Below are 21941 nucleotides of genomic sequence, written 5' to 3'. Positions count from 1 at the left end.
AATGCATCAAAGAACAAAACGATAATGAACTTGTGCTGCAATTACTAGTAAAATTATCACCACAAAATTGTTGGACAAAAATAAAGAATGGCACCAGCATCTCCATCAAATTAGAGGGCAATAAGTCTGGCCATTTTCTAGAATATTTACAATACAGTAGCACACCATCCTGGGAAAAAATTCGGCATTGATATTTCTCCTAACACCTTGTAAGGCAACAAAAAATGTCAATTCCAGCACACTTCAAAGCTAAGAAGATGAGAGGCTTCACGTTCTAAAGACAATAGGGAATCGAGGTTCACTATAAACCACCCTACTAGACAAGACAACCGAAACTTGGAGAAGAAATGAGCAATGCATGTGTGCCCGAAGCTCAAGAGCAGTGGAAGCACAATTAGGTTAAAATCACTGCACCAAAGTGATGTTCCTACGAATTTTGGTGCTATGGACCACTCATAATATGTACAGCATGGACAACCAAGAGAGCCTCTGAGTTCTCTACACGATTTAAACTACCTATAATTGGCAGACCTTGTCTTCTCCAGAACCTGCACCTTGTCAAGAAGCTCTTGTACAGTATTTGATGCATCCTGAAATCGAGCCAAGAAAATGAATTGACTATTCACTTCCTAAAGAAAAGTTGCAAAGAGTTGAGTGAAGTTCACCTTCAACTTCTTTCTTAAGTTCTCCTCCTCCATATCGCGGCGTTGTCTCTCCTCCGTGAATATGTCTATTAAACTTTCTTGCTCCTTGTTAAGTTCCTCTATTTTTCTAGTAGACTCCTGCAGCTGAACATGGAGCAGAAGTATTTCAGTTTCTTTAAAGAACCCATCAAAATCTAGTCTAACAGAGTTTCACCATTACTATTACAAAAATAAACTGCAGATAGATTCAATAGCAGGAACCACAGAAAGGTCCACGGACCTTAAGATCATGTTTTCAGTTCCGAGAATGAAGACAGACAAAGGAACATGAACAAGTAGTACTTCATATCCAAACTCAACGTCGGACGGAAAACTACTGATTACCAGTTCCTCTCACATCAACAACTTTCATTCACAGAAATGAGGCTATATTGGGAAACACTTAACATCAAAATCTCATCTAACCTGAGCTTCAAGTGATTTGGATCTCTCTCTTTCATGCTGTAAATCACGTAACAGATCACCTAAAATCTCTTCCTCTTTCCTCCGCAACCTGTTAAATAAATAGACATGTTGATAGTTCATATGAACCTAAAATGAAACAAAATAGCTTTGACAATAATGCAAAGGTTGCAGAACAAGACCTTTCTTTAAGCTCATGATTCTCTGCTTTTAATTGCTCTAGAGACTCCGTGAGGTTATCTGGCAGCATGCCCTCATTCTCATCAGCATCTCCCTATTGGACCAAACAACAACTTTATCAATTCCACTATCTGCTCCAACTCTCCCTGAAATAAATTCTATTGAAGAGCAATTTTCCCTAATGAGAAATTTCAAAGGTTGATGAGCACAAAATTTTGGGCCATACCAAACCCCCTCCCTACCCAAAAAAGCAACGGAATGTGTTCACTGAGAGTCCATGGTAATGAATGTTAGAATCTCCTGTAGCTTCAAAATTTTCATCAAGACATACATGAACAAACCTTGTAAAAGAGCACACTGGCTACAAGTGCAGCAATTTAACATGATACTCTGGCATATATCGCTAATTGGAGACATCCTATTACTAAGGATCCTAACCCTTTGCAAAAAATAAGACATCCAGAAGAAGATTTGGAGGTTAAAGGGCACATAGATCAGAAATTACCTTTGATCTTGAACTTCTAGTAACACGCTTGAGGTTTCCACCAGGAGAACATACTTGCTCAGCAACTCTTTGTCCAAAGCCTGGCGGTGAATGCATAACCCGAGGACCATCTTTTCCATTAGTATGATTCTGATGTCCAACTGGTTTATTCTTTGGAAGGACAACTTGGACATCATCATCGCTGTCATCTTCGGCAGAACTTGATGGCTCCAAAGAACTTGGTATGTTTCTAGATCTTCTGGTTTTGCCATCATGCTTGCCATTTAAATGCCCATCACCATTACTCTTCTCAGATGACTTTGCAGAACTATTATGTTTTGATTGCGATGCTGAAGAAGGATAAATCTTCTCAGATGACTTTGCAGAACTATTATGTTTTGATTGCGATGCTGAAGAAGGATAAATCTTCTCGGATGACTTTGCAGAACTATTATGTTTTGGTTGCGATGCTAAAGAAGGATAATCAGGAGAATCCTCTGTTGAAAAACATAATTATGTACTTATCAATTATAATAAGAAACTAGATATAATCAGAAGGCAAGATCACATCTTGAGCTGAGAAATTAAAAAAGTAAACAAATCAAGAAAAAACAAAAACCTTAAAAACAAAAGTAATATCTTCTTTGAAAATAGAGATTTACTGTCTTTCTCAAAAAAATAGAGATTACTGTAAAATATATGAAGTTATGAACACAAGTCCGCTGAAAGAGTCGAACATTACTAAAAGTTGTGTAAAGCATTGATGAAGGATGAAAAATTAAGATAAAAGAAAGTAAACCTAGGATACCTCGTGCAATAGCTTTTTTATTCCGCCTAGGAGCATACCCAATTTTGTGACAAAGTGTTGACCTGGAAAAGAAAATGAGGAGTATACTAAGTACATGTAACAATGGAAAAGCACAACACGGAGGTGAAACAGAACACACCAGTAAGTTTTCTGCATCTGCACTAATCGTGCTTCAAGTCTTGAAAGAACTGTTGTACGCTCAAACCCTTGCTTGTCATGTGCTGGTTCAACAAAATTGGCTTCCAATACACCTGGAATCAAATATTGCAAAACAATAAGCACTTTAAACATGCAAGCTATAAGGAATGACTTTTAAGATAAAAGAGCAGACCTATAACTCCACGCCCGTCACTTCCAGGAGCATGCCAAAGCCTCCAAAATGGCTGACAACAGAAGGAAACTTCAGTACAGATCACTAGATCACAAAATGGAGAATGTTCTGCCATGCAAAGGCTCCAAACTATGCATCTCTTACTGACAATAGAGTAAAGTCTACATAAACTCATATACACCATATGTTGACAAAGCCGGTAGTATAAGGATAAGAAAATTGTTCTTTTTGGATTAGCAGATGGCAGATGGGGGAGAACAACAAAATTATTTCACTGCAGGATAAGGTAAAACATCTAGCGCACGTCTCATTCCCACGTTTTTTGCTAATACGGTTCATTACTCTAGTTTTCAGGGTAATCTTTATAATACAAATACAAAATGTTGCCTTCTAGAAAAAAGAAAGGTGCATGTCTCATTAAAAAAATCTGATATACAAGTTCCTAGTATACAAAGGTACTGGGGAAAGCATTCCACAACATAATCAAGAAGATATCAGCAACCTACAGCCACCATCACCGTTTACTAAAACAATTGCATTTCAGAAAAAAGACAAACCTTAATAAGTCTATTTTTGTGATAGACATTAAACCCTTGAACATCAATATGGGATTTAGCATCCTTTACAAACCCAATCTTCACAGTAGCCACCATCTACAAGCATAAATGAAAATGAATGAGAAAAATGTTGATCACTGAAACAAAATCCAAATCAAGTTTGCCTTCAAAGACATTACATTGGAATCTTTGGGTACTCCATCTGCACCAGGCATAGGGCGATACGTAACCTCTTGGGTCATCATCATATCATTTACTATGTTATGGTGCTCAACGTCTTTACCCCGCAGAATAATCCGAAAGCCAGGAGCAACTCTTAAGTATAGAATTGATGCATAGCTCTGAAAATCCAAGAATACACATGATAAAAACAAATTTACTTTCTAAGAAAAATCATATACGTATTTTGTAAATACTAAGAACAACAAACGGACGTAGCACTATAGAAAAGACAAAGCTACAGGAATTCCAATCAAATGCAAAACCATGTATCGAACTGAACCAAACTAGGGCTAAAGAAAGAGTAGGTACATTACGTAAGCAAAGAATAATACAACAACATACCCAGTGTGGTCGTACAATCTGGGGTATGGGGAGTGTAGAGCAGTGGCGGAGCCAGAAATTTTGACCAAGGGGTATCAACATATAAGGAAGTAAAATCAGGTAGAAGCCAATGAGTGTCAATATGTCATATATGTACATACAAAAGTATTCTTACCTAGCTACACACTGTATTTTTTTTGACAAAGGGGTGTTTGTCGATACCCCTAAAGTATATGTGGGTTCCGCCACTGGCGTACATAGGCGAAGAATAGAAGAGGAAACAAATCAGCTATTAAAAATCAAATAGGCTAGTCAACTAATCAGAACAGAGTTATATTAACACAACAATGCACCCTTATTTTAATATCATCTCTTTTGTTTCAACATTTTAATAATTGTAAAGATGGTAACATTCCTGTTGAGCTTTAGAAGCAAAATATCAAACAAAGAAAAAAAAAACATTCAGGCAGAAATTCACACCTCTTAAGTGGATTGTCTCATGTTCTCACACTTTGCTAACACCATAACAGTGGAGAAAAGATGGAAGAAGAGAATAAAACCAATATCCATTTATGACCAGGTTGTCTCAGAATTCACTGAATCAAGCATTCAATAACTAAGCTAGCCCCGAAACTTGTGTTTCCCTTCACAACATACGGAAAATTGTTGCACCTAATTGAGGCCAACAAAGACCTCGATGTACATTTTGCAACTGATCCTCATAGGAGAAGGCCCAACATTAGGAAATAGACCAAAATCATTTTAACTATGCATTACATAAATTAAGAGAAACTGATTTATTTCTCTCCAATTTCATCCCATAATTCCAATAAATCAATTCATCAAGCAACTCGTATCGCTTGGCTAAAACACTATTCAGATAATCTGAAAATTCTACAAGTGTGTTAGAGCATATTTTGCTGGTTAAGAATTGCATCTCATCTTATTCTGATGGGCGAATAAAATTAAGTACATGCACTTAATCTCAGGATTTGAAAATAATTGGTCAATGTTCTGCTAAGAGTATACAACAACAAAACCAGTGTAATCCCACATATGCGGTCTGGAGGAGGGTAGAGTGTACGTAGACCTTACCCTTACGTAGAAAGGTAAGGAGGCTGTTTATGGTTGCATGAACGATGAAAAGGAGGCAGCAGCAGCAACAAGCACAAGTTCTACTAAAGAAATATACAAGGAAAAATTGGTCTACAACTACTAATGATCAAAATGTTAGGATGATGAACTTGCAACCAAGACGCACTAGGAATGCTTAGGATTGACGATAGTCGCCAGTTGCTCTTGATGTAGATCAACATGGGTAAAGGCAAATGCCCACTTGATAACTACAACTGCTGCTTCGTTCCAGAAGCGTATAAACCACCTCCACAATCCAAGCAGGGACTTGGAACTGCTGCAAATAAAACCTAATTTTTTTTTATTTTTTTTTGGAAAATACTTGCCCAACTAGCCTGCGATATTTTTTAGTTAGAGACAAATTTGTACCCTTAGTTTGGATAAAAGAGTCGAGGAACTAATCAATTTAATCACAGAACCTCCACAGTAACATGAAATCCAAATAACCTGGTGATGTGTAACAAAGATGCTCCCACTGACACATGACAGAACAATTATTACTTACCCTTAGTGAATGTCTATATGTCAAGAAATGCCGGGAGTTCGGATACTGTTTGGCCATCTGTATGCTCCTCTCATCACGGTTGACTCCTCTTATTTGAATATCCTGAAGGAGAGAATGAAAGAAGCATGTCACTCGAAAACCACGTATCATGTGACAGCACATTAAGTAAAGCAGAAAAAACAAGTAACAAGTAAAGAATATTAAGGAGTTACATGTGGATCAGCATCAAAATCTAGCTCGAGTAGTCCTTGGTCATCCTCCCACAAATTGTATACTACAATTCGAGTGCCTTGACCTTTCATCGGATTAAACTGCAGCGTGTACAGAAAAAAAATTGAATGATTAGCAGATACACCACATCCGAAACTGAACGCAGAGTAACATCGAAACAAAATTGACAAGTCAATATCATGTAAACCCAAGTGTGCACAAAAATGGTTCATAAATTCCAACATCGGCAGGCCATGGACTGGAACCAGGAGCTACAATGGGCACATTCTCAAGGTAAGAATACGATTGCTGAAGTTCATTGAATAGTGCTGGCTGGAAGAATATATACTATATATGACAGGAGAGGCATACACAAAAAAGCTTCAGAATAGGGTTGCACACTGGCTGGGCCAAGGTTAACAATGGAGAGCTAGATTTTTTAAGCTAAATTAAATTTGGGGGTGAGTATATGTTCTATTTAATACTGGAATCAGGGTTACACACCCTTTAGCAAATCTTTCCAATTGTGCACTTAGTAATTTAACTACTCAAACGACAGTTTATATCTTCTCATTGCTCTTGTACAAGATCTGTCATACTAGTTTAACAATCCTGGAAGGAATTAAAATACTACTCCATTTTTGGGGGGTTGTAGGAGGATTGTTTTGAAAATTTACCTGTCTAAGAAGATCAGCTTCACTTGAGAAAGGGGACCACTCAATTATTGTCTCGAGATTTTTATCCCAATCATCAGAAGATGATCGTATTATCCTGTCCCACCCTTCTCTTTTTTCATAGTCAAGCTGTCACAATAGCATGAAAACAAAAATCAATATAAGAGCTTGTGAACACATCTGAGGTCACTAATATCCAAGAAAGTTTTAAAATATCATTCTCATGAAGGGAATAAGTAATCCCTCTTCACTAGGACTTACCAATAGAAGTCGAGAGATGAAATACAAGAACAGTTAAAGGGAAAAAGTAAAATCAGGACACCATTAGCAAGGCCAGAAACATGTTTATCAAGTTTTCTAAAAGCTGTAGCTTAGAGATAAGATAACACAACCAAAAAATAGGAGGAAGAGCGCAAACACTAGTACTAAATTTCCACAAGAAACATTAAGCACTGATACAGCACACAAATTGAACAAAATGGAAGGTAGAATGCACACTTAGTACAAATGGAAGGTAGAATGCACAGCTTGAACAAAATGGAAGGTAGAATGCACATTTAGTACATCAACAACTGAACTCCATATAAAGCAGAGAGTTTGTTTACTTCGTTTAGATATCTAACATGAGAATAGGGGCAAAGAGTTAATTGATTGGATTTATAGTTAGTGAATCATATGCACTTTGCCTCAGAAAGAGGGACTGGATCCACATTTTCACCATAAGATCACAATAACTATAGATTTGAAACAATGGAAATTTGAAATAATTCAGCATGCCTACCATGGGAACAACAATATCTTCCATTCCTTTGTTCCGCAAGAATGTGTAGGACAGCAATCCAATGCTCTGTGTGGGGCTGAAATCAAAAGAAAATACAGGATAAATCTTAAGTAGCAGTATCCAACCACCACAAGAATAAAGAGAGAGAAACGAGCGTTGAAAGGATGATAATCACATATACAAGAGTGGGAGACGCCACAAGAGCCTGAGGAAGTTGAGATCAGACGTCACTAACTTACAGAAATAAAAGGGAAACTAAGGAAGGGATCTCCTGTGCAAGGAACCAATCATAAGGCCTTGCACTCGCAACTCACATGCCATTCTCAGTGATACAACAAACCTGTGTTATACAGAGTCTTCATTTTCCTCAACGTACCCCAAGTCGACAAGGTATAGCTACTTCATGCATAAGCTTTCAACACACTCCAAACTTGCTAAAAATTGAATGTACCCACAAAGTATATTTGATTGCACAAAGTTTCATGTAACTTGATAGGAAATTAGGCATCAGACTTTGGGTTACCGGTTTAGACACCTGGATTCCTAGGTACCATTGGTCTTAACATAAGAGCTAACTTTAAGTATAAGGAAGTGCTGTGCTAGCGCTAGGCAAATGTCCCATATCATACAACTCCAGCCACAAATTATTTTCACAATTGACCCAAGCGTTCCACCAGTTGACAAAATATACTTAAGCAGACCACATAAAAATCACAGAGTCAATGACATTAAACTAGAAATCGACCATATCAGACCCAAGTCAGCAATGAGCACATGCATAACCTTCAGGATTCCAGTCCCGTGTTTTTTTTCCTTTTCCTTTGACAAGAACTGTGAAAGCGATCTGCAGCTAATATTTTGAGCAGCCACCTTTTGGAATTGGCAACCAGCTAATTAATACAGGAAATATAAAAAGAACTTGCATGTCATTGATGATTCAAGCAAAGGGTATACCAGCCCTATAAATAGATCAATTTACCCCTAATTAATCCATCCAAGCAGCACAGGGTAAGACACAACACATCAGTTGCTTTAAAGTAAATCACTGACAGTACGAGCAAATACTCTAGGATGAAAAAATAGAGTGCGAGTGAGACAGTAATAAGGTAAGATAATCAAAAGAGGATTCCGTCTTTACAGTGTATAGTGTTTAAGCATTTTACCCGAGAATACAAAGGTAAAAATCTTTGCTATAGTGAAATCAATCTCTCCTCTCTAGTCGTGGTTTTTCCCTTAGTTTAAAAGGGTATCCATGCAAACATTCTCGTGTCCTTGTTTCTCACTGTATTATCATTGATTACCATATCAAGCCTATACAATTTTTTATCACCGCAGTTTGCCCTCAAGCTCTTCATACAAGTGCTCCAATCCTATAGTTTTAGCTGTCGTAACCGTGAGTTGAGTTTCCTTATATGTGGCGTTATACTTCTCCCGATTCTTCTGCTTGTCCTCCTGATTTGTGCTTTCCACTAATGTCGCATAAAAAGCATTCTTGGCTTCCGTCTCCTTGAAACTTCCCATTCCACCACCGTAAGTCTCAACCCCCTCCCTCAAGTTGCTTCTCTGATGCATCCACTTAATTTTGTTGATATCCAAATCTACAACTATGAGCTTATATTGGGTAGTAAGATCCTAACTACGGATAACCTTGGAGTCCTTAAAAAGACCTCTATCTCCTACTAAGGAGTAGGTAATCTATAAGGGTCCTAAGCACCGTGCTATGGACTCTAACCACCTCAACCAACTCCTCCCACATCATCAAACCGATATATTAATACATGGAAGAAAAATTTAAAAAATATGAACTTGCTAATAGCATTGATGATGCTAGAAAGAGGTATACTAACCATATAAATAGAGGGCATTTCTCCCTCATTTGTTCATCAAAGCAACACAAAGAAAGAGAAGCAATACATAAATCGGAAAAGGGCCTAAAATACCCTTGAAGTATCAGAAATGGTGCAAAACTACCCTCCATCTACCTATTGGCTCCAAAATACACTTCTCATCCATCTATTGGCTCCAAAATACCCTTGTCATCCACCTTTAGGTTCAACATTAACCACTTATAACGATTTTTTATTAAACAGTTTAAATATTTTTTAATACATGACTCTCAACTATTTGTTATAATTTAACTTATTAATATAATTTATAAATCAATCTACTACCACCAATACTAATTAGACCACACCCAAATAATAAACCCGCCTCATTACTAATGCAACAACAGAAAAACTACACCTAATTCTAAAAATTTGAGGCGAAAATGTCTATAGAAGTAGATTATCATACATAGAAGTCCTCAATCAAAACATATTATAATTCAAGTGTCTAATTAAAAATTAGCGATAAACTTAAAAGTCTGACTATAGTATGTTCAGCTTAATTATTCACTCGTCTCAATTATGTGATGTTACTTAATAGATAACTTTTTAAAAAAGAATATATTAAAGTTTTAATATTTACAACAAATAATAAATATTATTTATTAAATTATGTTTAAAAAAGTACATGAATTAATTCGGGATGTACTACTTCTTTACCTTTAATTATAAAATTCAAATTTAAGCTTGAAAGAGAATCCTATTGAAAGTGTCCTCCTAAATAAGCAGTTCAACCTAAATTTAATTGAAGTTTCAATTCAGACTCGAATAATTTTGAATGTCATTTTTAGGAATTTGTAATTTCGTCGTGTTTTAGTAGTGTTTGGGGCGATTTTAATATTAGAATTGATTTATTAATTGGGTGAGGTTTAATTAGTAGTGGGTGGGTAGTTGGTTGGTTTATAAATGATATTAATAAATAAGATTGTATCAAATTGTTTGAGCGCCAAGTATTTAAAAAAATTATTCAAATGGTTTAAATTTGAAACCGTTAAATAAGTGGTCAATTTTGAACCCAAAGGTAGATGACAAGGGTATTTTGGAGACAATAGGTGGGTGAAAACGGCATTTTGAAGCCAATAGGTGGATGGAGGGTAGTTTTGTACCATTTCCAATACTTCGAGGATATTTAGGCCCTTTTCTATACATATATATTGTAGAGATCCGTGACTGATATTATAGTAAGGTGGAAAAGTCATAACAGGTTTCTTTCTTTTAAATGTGTATCCTCAAACATTCTACTCACGACTCTGCAAAGTGTAACAAATGGTGCTACGTGTCTAGTGCAGTTATAAACTGTGAATATTTTTTTTGTGGGTCATTTTCTTCCCAACACAAACCTCAACTTATTATCTCAATTTGTATTAGATTCTAATTTTATATTTTATTTTATTTGTTTATTTTTGGTGTGGATGTCAGATAGGAGAGTGGATGGAAATCAACATTGCACAGTGGAATTAAAGCTGCGTTGATGGGACGAAACTACCAACATAACCTCACAAATTTACTTTTCACGTTTTGGCCCTGACCATCCCCATCACACTTTATACCTGCGCCCTACAGAAGGCAGGGTTAAAAGAGATTTTCCTTTTCACGCTCCATTACCATACATAGTTTTTAACCAAGGCAACAATTTCAAAAATAATCTCATTATTCCCATACAATCAATTATAACTGATAACGGACAGCATGTCATGAACTATGGCGTCCTACTCTTTGCCAATTAGGAATACCATTAGGACTGCGTGAGAATCATGAATATTCTGTTCTACAAGTTACTAAGAAAATCATAGAATGGTGATCATCCAAAGAAAGTACAAAGCTACACATAATATCAGAAGAAAAGCTTGCACATATGAAACCAAGAAGATAAAATGATGATGAGCGGAGAGGGAACAAATACACGAGTTATGACAAGTCCATGAATGGAACTTCAGTAACATGCAAGCCCTACGCCCAAACTTGTACCAGCTGAATTGAGAAATGGAAGAACAGAGTAAGAGACCATTAAAAGGAGGCAGAAGTAAGAACCTTTTCCCTGGCTTCCCATCAGAACGAGAGAAAACAATCACATCAGCTCCAAGTCTCATGGTACTTGTCTTGAATCCGTTTCCATCTATACAAAGCACAAAATTAAGTTATATGCTGAAATGAACATTATTGATAATTTGAACAACTGAACAGAAACTAACAATATCAAAAGCATTTCAAATCAAAAGCATCTCAGTTAAAACTCACACTGCCCAATAGTATCAGCCATTTTGCTTTTCACAGAATATCCCAAAGACATGCAATGCCTCATTCGCTCAGGATCCATCCCACCACCATTATCTATAGAAGAATGAGCAAGATAAATGACAGTTTTATGAGGCATATGATACAATGAAGAGGAAAGTTAAGAGCCTTGATAATAGAGAGAGAGAGAGATTAAGTGCATAAAGGAATTAAATATTTCAAACAATTAACATTTTTAGGGTGGTTAAAAGACTTAGCCAGCTTATTGCTCCTATTAATGAAGCATAGCCTATCCACAGTTTTATACCATCTAACAGGGAACTCCATGTAGGGCATCGTGTTCCTAGGAACTAACATTGAGATTGCTTCTCCTCAAAATACACAGAACACAAATTGATGTCCTCTTTACTGGTTGTCTGATTCACAAGAATTAAAGAGAACTGGAAGCACATAACCATTCTCCACTTCACCAATCCCAATAAAAGTTAAAAATGAAAATGGAGGGAAGAAAAATAAAAGGTGAGGATATAGAAATTAATTGGTTGGGAAGACAGCTTATCTGACATAAAAAAGACTCTGGCATTCTCATTTGTAGAGAATCATAGTTCTCGCAACAAAAAGAAATACCTTCAATCAGAAGCATTCTGCTCCCATCTTTTTTGTTTTTGACCATATCAATGTTCACATATGTTGCTCCGTTGGACACCTTATCAAAGATAGTGAACTTAAAACATATGTTATGTGCAAGTAACAAATGATAGTAGTAAGCCAAAAAGTATACCTCATCCAATGAATTGTCCAAGAGCTCAGCAAGAGCTGCAGGGATTGTATACGATCAGAAAAGATGAAATCAAGAGGGCAAAAACTGTAAGGTATGTAATAAACCCTACAAAAAATATGGTTAAGATCAAATGTGATAATTTACCTCCAAGTACCCACTTGTGACTTGTGGCATTGGAGTGTAGGAATTTGGGATGAACTCGGACATGATCTATACCACCTACAAGATTGAGAAAGTATGTTACTCCCCACGCTAAAATAATCCTCTTTACTACAAGAACCCAAAAAGGAATATATATAATATCCTTTCATTAGTATACATAACCAGAGATATTAATACTTCCAATAAGGTTAGTTAATAAATGAACTTTGAAACATTCTATTCACTGAATAAAGGAGAGAGATTTTCCACTTAAACTTAATTAACTTACCTAATTAACCAAAATAAATAAATAACCATAGTTTCCTCATATCCAAAAAAATGGAGAAAATCCAATTCACCCACCAACTTAAGATTATATAATAATCCACCAAAAATTACAGTCATTAAGTCTCCGAACTACACCATATTCCACAAGATTTAGACAATCCAATTCACCCACCAAATTTAAGGCACAATAAAGAAAAAATTACAAGATAACAATCTTTAATGCTCTGAACTAACTCAGAGTTTCCCCATTTTCAACAAGATTTAGACAATCCAACTGACCAACAATTTTAAGCTTAAAGTAATCCACCAATATGTACAATAAAACAATCCATAGAAAAATTTAACGGAAAGGGCACATAGTTGCTGGCATGCACGAATTAAAACCAACAATTTCAGCTAATTTTCTTAGTTCAAGTTGCTCGAGAAAAATAATACAAACCTGATTTTAGTACTGAACTAGCAGAAGAAGACCCTTCATAATCTCCGGCCTTCCAAAACTGCTTGCAACTACTCCCGGAAACACCTAAATCCGTATTACTTCCATTAGGCGGAGCCGGTAACGGCAATGGAGGTTCCTTGGGCGGTGGCAAAGGATCCAAAAATCCCAAAGGCAATGCGAAGTTCACATCCTGTACACTCTTCCTCTTCTTCTTCGGCCTATTACTACCATTACCGGAAATACTACCGGAATCGGAACCGGAATCGGAGTCGGAATCATCACTACTACTTAGATCAATAAAAACCGATTGAGGCGCCGGTGAAGATTTCTCCGGCGGCTTCTTGGTAAACCCTTCCAAAATTTCTTGCTTAATTACAATATTGGAATTCGCCATGCAAAAAGGGAAATTAGAGAGCACAAAGTGAGATTCAAAGAATTTTGATAAAAAAGGGTTTTCACGTACACGATGAACCGCCCGATTTTCTCGAGATCTGTTGCCAGTTTTTGACTATGGGTCCCACTTTTTAATTAGCGTAAGTTAATGATGTTTTGTTTAGCATTATGGCTCGGTTTCAACACCGACCCTTTATAGATTTTGGCTCGGTTCAACACCGACCCTTCACTTGCTCTTCTGATCAACAACTTTGATCCATTGAATTTATTGGAGTGTCCATTCCGGTTTTTCATGAACTATTTACACATTCATGTATACATTAACGTATGTGTATTTTTTTTAAATTGATATGAAATTATTTGAGACGAAAAGTTTATTATAAGGTGACTTTTGAGTGATTTTAATTTATTATAAAATAAATTGGAATAATAGAAAAATTATTTTTCTCATTTATGTATTTTTTTATATAGTTATATAATGAGTTTAATTATAGAATTGAGTCATCTAGTCCTTTAAGGTATCTGTATAATTCACTTAGACATTTTAATTAAAATTAATATTTATTAAACATTTTTATTTATTTAAAACATGTTCCTATTAAATATTTTTTGATAATTAATAAAAAAGATAAAGTGTGTCAGATAGACTTGTTATGATATGACAAAATCACTAATTAAAATATGACATGTATCACTTGACCTCAACAACTATAGATTTTTTTCTTTAAAAAGAATGAAAATTATCTCAAATAAATCTTATATATATTCTTAATAAAGTAAATGAAATGACAATCAATTTTACTCAACCCCATCCTACCCAATCCCCTTCTTCTCCATCTTGTTCTCATCAAATTTTTTTCACAATTTTTTTCTCAAACGACAAAACCTTCACAGCCAGCTGACTTGATTATTTTTAAAAAATATTTTGTATTCCTAATATGTGAGAGAAAAAGATATTTAAAGAGATTGATACAATAATGGTGAAGAAGTTCGTCAATGGTTACTCATCCAAAACTCGATTGCAAAGAAAAATCGAAAGGGCCCAAATTAATTTTATCAAATATTATTTTTCATTTCTAATACGTGATAGAGAAAGATATTCAAAGAGTTGGTACAAGAGTGATGAATAAAGAAAGCTTGCCAATAGTTAATCATCTTAAAATCATAAGATCAATTGTAGGGAGAAATCAAGAGGATCTAAATTAATTTAGCGAATTATTTGATATTATTTTTGATAAGTTTAGTAAGCTTACAATTTTATTTGAATGGTAATATTTATTCGAAGGTAATCGAAAATGGAGATGAAACGTCAATTTACTTTTTTATCCCAATATTCAAAAAACTACCTTCATTATTTTTCTTGCAAATTCAAATTCTTGATTCGGTTTTTTTTCATGAATATTGAAAAGAAATAGAAAAGACAAAAACAAGAAAATGGAGATTGTTTAGTTGTCTTTTGAAAATTTAAACTTGGAAAAGAAGATGACTTAAAAGGGGGTACAGGTGTTCTTTCTTTTTTGGGGATTAAGAATTATTACTTTTAAAAATATTAAAAAATTATTTTAATTTTTTTAAATGTCAACTGTCAATCAAAGAATAAAAAGTGTAAGTTTTTTTGGAAAAAATAAAAATAAAACAGTATTTCAAAATTTTTCACGCTCCCATAGAAAGTGAAAAATACTTCTTTTACCATATCAACATTTTGTGTTTAATAGGTATACTTTTTGAATAATTTAAGTGTTTAAGTAATAGTCCTAGTTAAGGTGACTAAATGAAAAATGCGGACAACTTTAAAAGGTCATAGTTTGAATTTAGGTATTATTTGAGTATGTTTGATTTTCGAAATTTAGGACTAACTAGAGTTTGAATTATTATTGAGATTTTAGCCTAATAGTTTTGGAATTAGGAATAGCTAGCTAGTTTGAATTTAAGATTTCAGGACTAATTTGAATTTTATTTGAGAATTTATAGGACCACAAATAATTTGATTTGACATTTTAGCACTATAGCTAGTTTGATTTTTGAATTATAGATGTACTTTGAATTTGTGATTTTAAGACTATTTTGAATTTAGAATTTAGGACTAGTTTAAATTTGAAATTTTAGGACTAGTTTGATTTTTGAATTTTAAGAATACTTTGAATTTGTGATTTTAGGACTAGGGATTTGCATTACAACTTAATTGGATTTTATAATGAAAACTAACTTGAACTTAATTTGAACTTAATTAATTAGTATTGATTGATTAATTAAGCTTTAACTTTGTAGATCTTGAATAAATTGAACTTAATTAGACCAAACATAGCATATTTTGAAGTTGAACTTAGACTTTAACTTAAACTTAGAATTTGGACTTGAACTTAGAACTTGAAATTAGAATTTGAACTTGAACTTAGAACTTGAACTTGAAATTAGAACTTAAACTTGAACTTAGAATTTGAAGTTGAACTTAGACTTAAACTTCAAATTATGACTTGAGCTTGGAACTAATTGATTAATTTGATTATATAACTAATTAAGTTTAGAAATTATTAGATATGAACTTGATTGAAAACTTGAATATATATATATATATATATATATATATATATATATATATATATATATATATATATAATTTGAATTTTATATTAAACTAATTTTAGATTTTTTCGTGCTAGGCAATTGAGGAAGATCAACATTTAAAAAAGTTGATACGAGACTATAGTGTTTCTTTCATCAAAGCAGGAGATATGGTTGGTGCTTCTAAATTTCTAAAGTTCAATTACAATTGTTTTCAATAATGTGTTTGTGTCCATCTAGTATTGATACTTTGTTTTAATTTTGTGATAATTTATTAATTTGTGTCAATCGAGTGTTTGTTTAGCATAAGTACCAACACTAGTTGATCCTATTGATGACAACTGATTTTATTTCAAGACCGATTTGTGTCCATCTAGTGTTGACACTTAGCTTTAAAGCTAAACTAGTTATAGTTGTTAAGTTGTTTATATAAGTTAAATTAAATAATGTGGTTTAGTTGGTAGATTTAGTTGTTGTATTAAGTCAATACTAAACTAGTTGAAGTTAAAAAAAATTTTAAGTTGTAAAAATAAGTTAGAAAAATAATGTAGTTTAGTTAATGGGTTTTAGTTATTGGAATTAAGTCAAAACTAAACTAATTAAAGTTATTAAGTTGTTTAAATAAGTTAGAATAAATAATGTGATTTAGTTGGTGAATTTAGTTGTGATACGGGAAGGGAACATTTAATGAAGAAGAAGAAAAAGGGGTAATGGTGAGATACGTCAGATATCTGTTTTGGGATTGAAAAGAAAAACAACTGAAAAGAATAAAACAAAATTAATTTGAATTGTTAGTGTCCAACTAATTGAGGATATATAATTTTAAGATAATTATTCATTATCATATTTAAAAGATTGTGCATCTGTTTTTTTTTTAAATACAGTATATTTTATAAAATTAATATTTTATGTAATATTTTTAAAACAAAGATAAAATATGTATATGTGATAGTTAAGTATAAGTAGATATATAGTTTTTCTAAAATGTAAACAGTCAGCCCAGCCCAATATTGGGGGATTAAGTTGATTCTCTGGTTAAAGCTTCAAATCCATAAATAAATCAAGGAGGAATTCCCGAGTTGTATATTTGGTTGATCGATCAAAATAATTTGCGATATATATATATATATATATATATTAACTATTATTTTAATAAAAATAACTATACGGTATAGTATTCTTAAATCGAAAAGCTAAAAATGAAGTGAAAAAAGAATATCAATAATTTATAACATGTAGCCAAATTAACCCATCATTAACAAAAGCATTCAAAATTACCTTCAAACCTAATCAATCCTCCAGTTCATTTACATATAGTCCATCTAATTCAATTTTTTTCAAATGACCCGTAAAATTATAAATAAAAATTTATATTGATTATATCCTTTCCATCATCTTAACCCCCAGACCTAGTGCCTAGTGAATTGTTCACTTAAAAAATCACTTAACTTTGTTTTATAACTCAAAAGTACTCAACTATTGGTGTTTTACTTAAAAAGTCATCCAACTATTAATATTTCAGTTAGAAAGTCACCCTATCAATTTAAATAATTTTTCATTAAAATTTTATTTTAAATTATTTTTTAAAGAAGTAATAAGATATCTATTTTAATTATCTTATGGATCGCTCCAATTATTAATTATAGTTTTTCTGATAAAACTTGCAACGATTGACCCAAAAAGCACCATTTCCGTTCTAGTAATTGTATGACTGGAATTAAATATGTTAAAAAATTATCTAAAAAAATAGGAGGTCGGAATCAACAAGTAGTAAATAGTACTTCTTAATTAAGAAGTAATATAAAAAAGCACACAGTAGCAATCTTTTACCAACAAAAAACTTAATACATAATAATCACGTTATAAAAGGAGCAAGTTATAAAATTATTTGTTGTTTTTACATGTTAAATTACTAAGAGGCTATGAAATTAGCACCCCATTCACTTTAAAGAGTTTATTGTAAGTAGCAGGTCTTCAAATTATGGTTATTTGTGTGAGTAGTTATTTCTATTTAGGAATTAAGTCGTCTTAGGTAAGTAATAAAATTACGTAATATATATATTATTTAGTTCGAATATAAGATGAGTAATTTTACTTGTGAATATTATATGATGACGATGTTATTTCTTTATTTTAATAAGTTCATAGACCTAATAATTCATGTTATAAACATATTAAAAGAAAAATTATTGCAAGTAATGTCGGAACTTTTTCCGATTGTCAAAGGAGAGAAAAATATTTAATGTAATCGAGACCAAGAATTTCAGTTCTTTTATTTTTGAACTGTGAAGAATGTTTTAAAAAATAATAATTAAATCATTTATCAGGGTGGAAGAATGGAATTAATTAGTTCCACAAAATAGTTAATTAGATGATGTCTCACACGATACACTTTCAATTAATTTTTTATAATAATTAATAATAATAGCGTGTGCCACCAAAATATAATTACTTGTCAAAAGCATGAATGATGACGACTTATTACTAATTATATAATATAATTACCTCGAATATGCAATGCAAAATAACGCCCTTCAAAACCATATAATACAATTATAAAATATTTGTTCCTCAAAGTAATAGTGTAAATGCATTTAATTAATTAGTGTAATCGATCATCACATACGTAATAGTTCAAAGATAAAATGGTCTTTTGTTCACTTATTTTTTTTTTAATTAGAAAATAATAATAATAATAATAACAGTAGATTCAATATGTAAAAATAACCATTTTTATATGTAAAAAACTAAAAATGATTACGTTTTATATATAATTTTATATTCAATGGACTTATAATTTGTGATTTTTAACTTAAAATAGGTTTAAAAAATTTATCTGATAAAGTCAGAAAATATTTTAATATAATTTTTTACCGTATTCTCATTTTATTTAGTATTATTCTTTCCAACAAGATTGATTCATTCGAATGTTGATCCTGACCTTTTTTTAATAAAAAATAATACATCCAAATAAGTCGCTGGAATTATTCAACAATAATACAAGGTTTCTGCTAATTAACCTTAATTAGTATAATTAATCCCGCTTACGTATTCCCAGTCTACATTCCCATTATGGCGCCCACAAAAATCACACCATATTATTATAACAGAAAATTAGTATAGGTTGGTTCACATAAACTATATAATTTATGAATTAAAAAATTTATGCATCTTCAATACAAAAAGTATTTATCGAACTAATTCATTTTAAAGGTTTATATATAACTTCATTTAACAAGCATTGATTGGTAATTAGTGTAAATATTTGATGAGTAATTTGCTATAACAAGTTAAAAGGATAATTATCATCTTAAAAACTCTAGATTAAAGTTGATACATGTTTTCAACTATATATATCATTGATATAAAGTATTCTTTCAATACTGTTCATTTTTTAAAATTCAATAAATATGAATAATTTAATAAATTACACCTTGCATTTAGAAAGAGAAAAATGATACAACAAATTAAACTATAAATGATATAAAAATAGTTTGTGTCGTCGTGAGTAGCGAAGTCAGAGATTTCTATATATACTTTATATTATTTTCTCTCTTTATATATTATAATTTTTTTTATACATAATATCGAACTGATCATCCTAAGCTATATATGGCTACGTCACTGATCATTGGTATACAATAACAAAAGCAATAACATATTTAATATAACCTATCGCATCGATATGGGACTTCCTTTCATTCTTGGGGGTGGGGTGGGAGGTGTTGAATACAAAGACGTTGTCACCATTTGGGAATTTAATAAAACCATATATTATACATCTTTTTTTTTTCAAATAATAAAGGTTGGCTTTTTCTTCGTTGACAAAGTGCAAGTATTATTCAGGACTAAATCTATTTGGCCAGTGAACAACCTATATGGTCATTTACTCTTTTAAAGGCTTTATCTAATTTTCCTTATCCTTTTTATGGCCTTTGCTATCTTCATTATAAATTAAACCAACACTTCTCTGAATAAGCTAAAGGTCATATACATACTTTTTCACCTTAATTGAAGAATTCTTACAAAAGGTATATATATATATATATATATATATATATATATATGAACAATCCAACTAGGATTAAAATGAGATATATGCTCAATTTAGCTTATGATAGAGGTTGACACACCAAACCAAAATAACCAATGATCTTTTTCGTGTTCTATTAATCAGAATCATCCAACAGCACTACGTCAGTAGGTAAGAGTCTTGTTGTTGGTGACTCGATACGTAGTTTTGAGTAATTTGTTTAATTGAGGGAATGAATATTGGTGAAATGTTTAAGAAGTTGGAGAAATATCTACCAATGAAGAAAGTAGGTAGAGAAAATTTGTCCAAGAGCAAATCATGGCATGGGAGAAGCACAAGTACAATAGCTCCAGAAGGTTGTTTTTGGGTTTATGTTGGGCCAAATAAAGAGAAGTTTGTTATAAAAACAAAGTATGCAAACCATCCATCATTCAAGAAATTGCTTGAAGATGCTGAAAAAGAGTATGGTTATAGTTATTGCCAAGGCCCAATTTTGTTGCCTTGTGATGTTGATTACTTCTATCTAGTGTTGGCTGATATGGTCAATAACAAAGAGAATGATGATTCAGCAGTTTGTGGATCATGTAGTCCATTGTTTAGTCCTACTAGGCGTTTGGGTAATACCCAAATGGCTAAGGGTTATGGTTCTTATAAGAGTCTCACCCCACCAAGATCGTTCAAACGCCTCAACTCTTTGAATTATCCGTGACAAGTATGTTAAAAGAGAAATTTCAAAATGCCTCGATTGTTGATGAATGAAGCAAGTGAAAATTATATAATATAAAAGATCAAACAAAAATAGTCATGATACATGCATGTTGATCCGAATTACCCGGTATTTTTTTTTTAAAAAAGTATGTCCATAGCATGTTTACCTAATTAGTTTTTTTTTAAAAAAATTATACATTATTTTTATGTGTATGTGGAGTTTGTAGGCTGCAATTATTGTTATATACATACATAGGTGTAGACTGCACCTATGTGTATGCAGACATATTAAGTTGAATTTGCTTCGTTGATCTTTTTTTATTTTAGTTTCTTGTTTGATGTTCAGAGCTTACATTAAATGAATTTGCTTCGTCAATTTTTTTTTATTTTGGTTTGGTTTTTTATTTGGTGTTTGGAACCTATATTGAAGCTTTGACTAAATTCTAATTATGCATTGCGAAGCCTATTTAGGGGTAGCACCCCCTACATGATTTTCTCCAGACTCGAACTTGATATCTCTGGTTAAAAATAAAAGAATCCTGCCACCTGTGCACCACCGCTCATTATAGCTAGCGTTTGGCCATAGATTTCCAAATATTCTTGGCAAATATTATTTGAGTGAAAATTTGGGTGAAATTTCACCATCTGTTTGGCCATAAAATTTGGGAAATATATTTCAACTTTTTAGAAAAATATGATTTATACCCACAAGTTTTAAAAACTATCAAAACTAACTAAAAGTTTGTATTACAAGTCAATTGAATGTTCGTTACAACAATAACAAATAATGTCCATGACACTAAAACGATGTGGTAATTTGGAGTGAGTGCAACAAGAATTATTCCATGTATCGTGAAGCAGACAAAGTACATGACTTTGTTACCTAAAGCCAATTTTTAATAATTTTCATCAACAATCATATCATTATTTAATATTCACTAAATATTTCATCACTATTTTGGTGTTCACGTAAAAAATGATGTAATACAACGCAAGCAAAAACTAGAGAGGGTGTTTTTGTAAAAGATAAAAGATTGGGGTAAAATTTTAATTTTCAAAATATCCCAAATAATGAGATTTGGCCCAAATACTAGAAAAAACTAGTATTTGGAAATTTGGGATATTTGCCAAAAATATTTGCCAAATAATGACAAATTGTATG

The 21941-nt window shown here is 32.6% G+C and overlaps 2 protein-coding genes across 2 annotated transcripts; one reads left to right on the top strand and one right to left on the bottom strand.

The window, feature by feature from the left end:
• Window positions 1–22: 22 nt before the first annotated feature.
• On the bottom strand, window positions 23–13614 carry LOC107015383 (protein MICRORCHIDIA 7-like). Its single transcript, XM_015215636.2, has 20 exons — window positions 13084–13614; window positions 12360–12434; window positions 12216–12250; window positions 12062–12140; window positions 11438–11530; window positions 11231–11315; window positions 7314–7389; window positions 6536–6661; window positions 5861–5959; window positions 5649–5750; window positions 3646–3807; window positions 3467–3562; window positions 2910–2961; window positions 2718–2829; window positions 2579–2640; window positions 1792–2267; window positions 1289–1380; window positions 1110–1197; window positions 666–788; window positions 23–590 (listed from the first exon to the last, which is right to left on the bottom strand). The coding sequence occupies exons 1-20, from the start codon at window positions 13475–13477 to the stop codon at window positions 513–515; spliced, it is 2505 nt and encodes an 834-aa protein (XP_015071122.1). The 5' UTR covers window positions 13478–13614; the 3' UTR covers window positions 23–512.
• Window positions 13615–19931: 6317 nt separating this feature from the next.
• LOC107014050 (auxin-responsive protein SAUR50-like) lies at window positions 19932–21163 on the top strand. The gene has a single exon (XM_015213919.2). The coding sequence runs from the start codon at window positions 20304–20306 to the stop codon at window positions 20778–20780; it is 477 nt and encodes a 158-aa protein (XP_015069405.1). The 5' UTR covers window positions 19932–20303; the 3' UTR covers window positions 20781–21163.
• The last annotated feature ends 778 nt before the right edge of the window (window positions 21164–21941 follow it).

This window comes from Solanum pennellii, chromosome 3, assembly GCF_001406875.1.
Source record: "Solanum pennellii chromosome 3, SPENNV200".
In the NCBI taxonomy this organism is placed as follows: domain Eukaryota; kingdom Viridiplantae; phylum Streptophyta; class Magnoliopsida; order Solanales; family Solanaceae; genus Solanum; species Solanum pennellii.
Note: the sequence above shows the minus strand (reverse complement) of the source record. Positions and strands in the feature narration are given on the sequence as shown.

What these genes read in the sequence shown, in the direction of transcription:
- LOC107015383 (XM_015215636.2), bottom strand. Translation starts at nt 13,477, where the DNA reads ATGGCGAATTCCAATATTGTAATTAAGCAAGAAATTTTGGAAGGGTTT. An exon ending in GGCTGATACTATTGGGCAGT is followed by an intron (nt 11,316 to 11,437) that starts GTGAGTTTTAAC and finishes TGCTTTGTATAG; the next exon opens with ATGGAAACGGATTCAAGACA. An exon ending in AAGATATTGTTGTTCCCATG is followed by an intron (nt 6,662 to 7,313) that starts GTAGGCATGCTG and finishes CTATTGTGACAG; the next exon opens with CTTGACTATGAAAAAAGAGA.
- LOC107014050 (XM_015213919.2), top strand. Translation starts at nt 20,304, where the DNA reads ATGAATATTGGTGAAATGTTTAAGAAGTTGGAGAAATATCTACCAATG.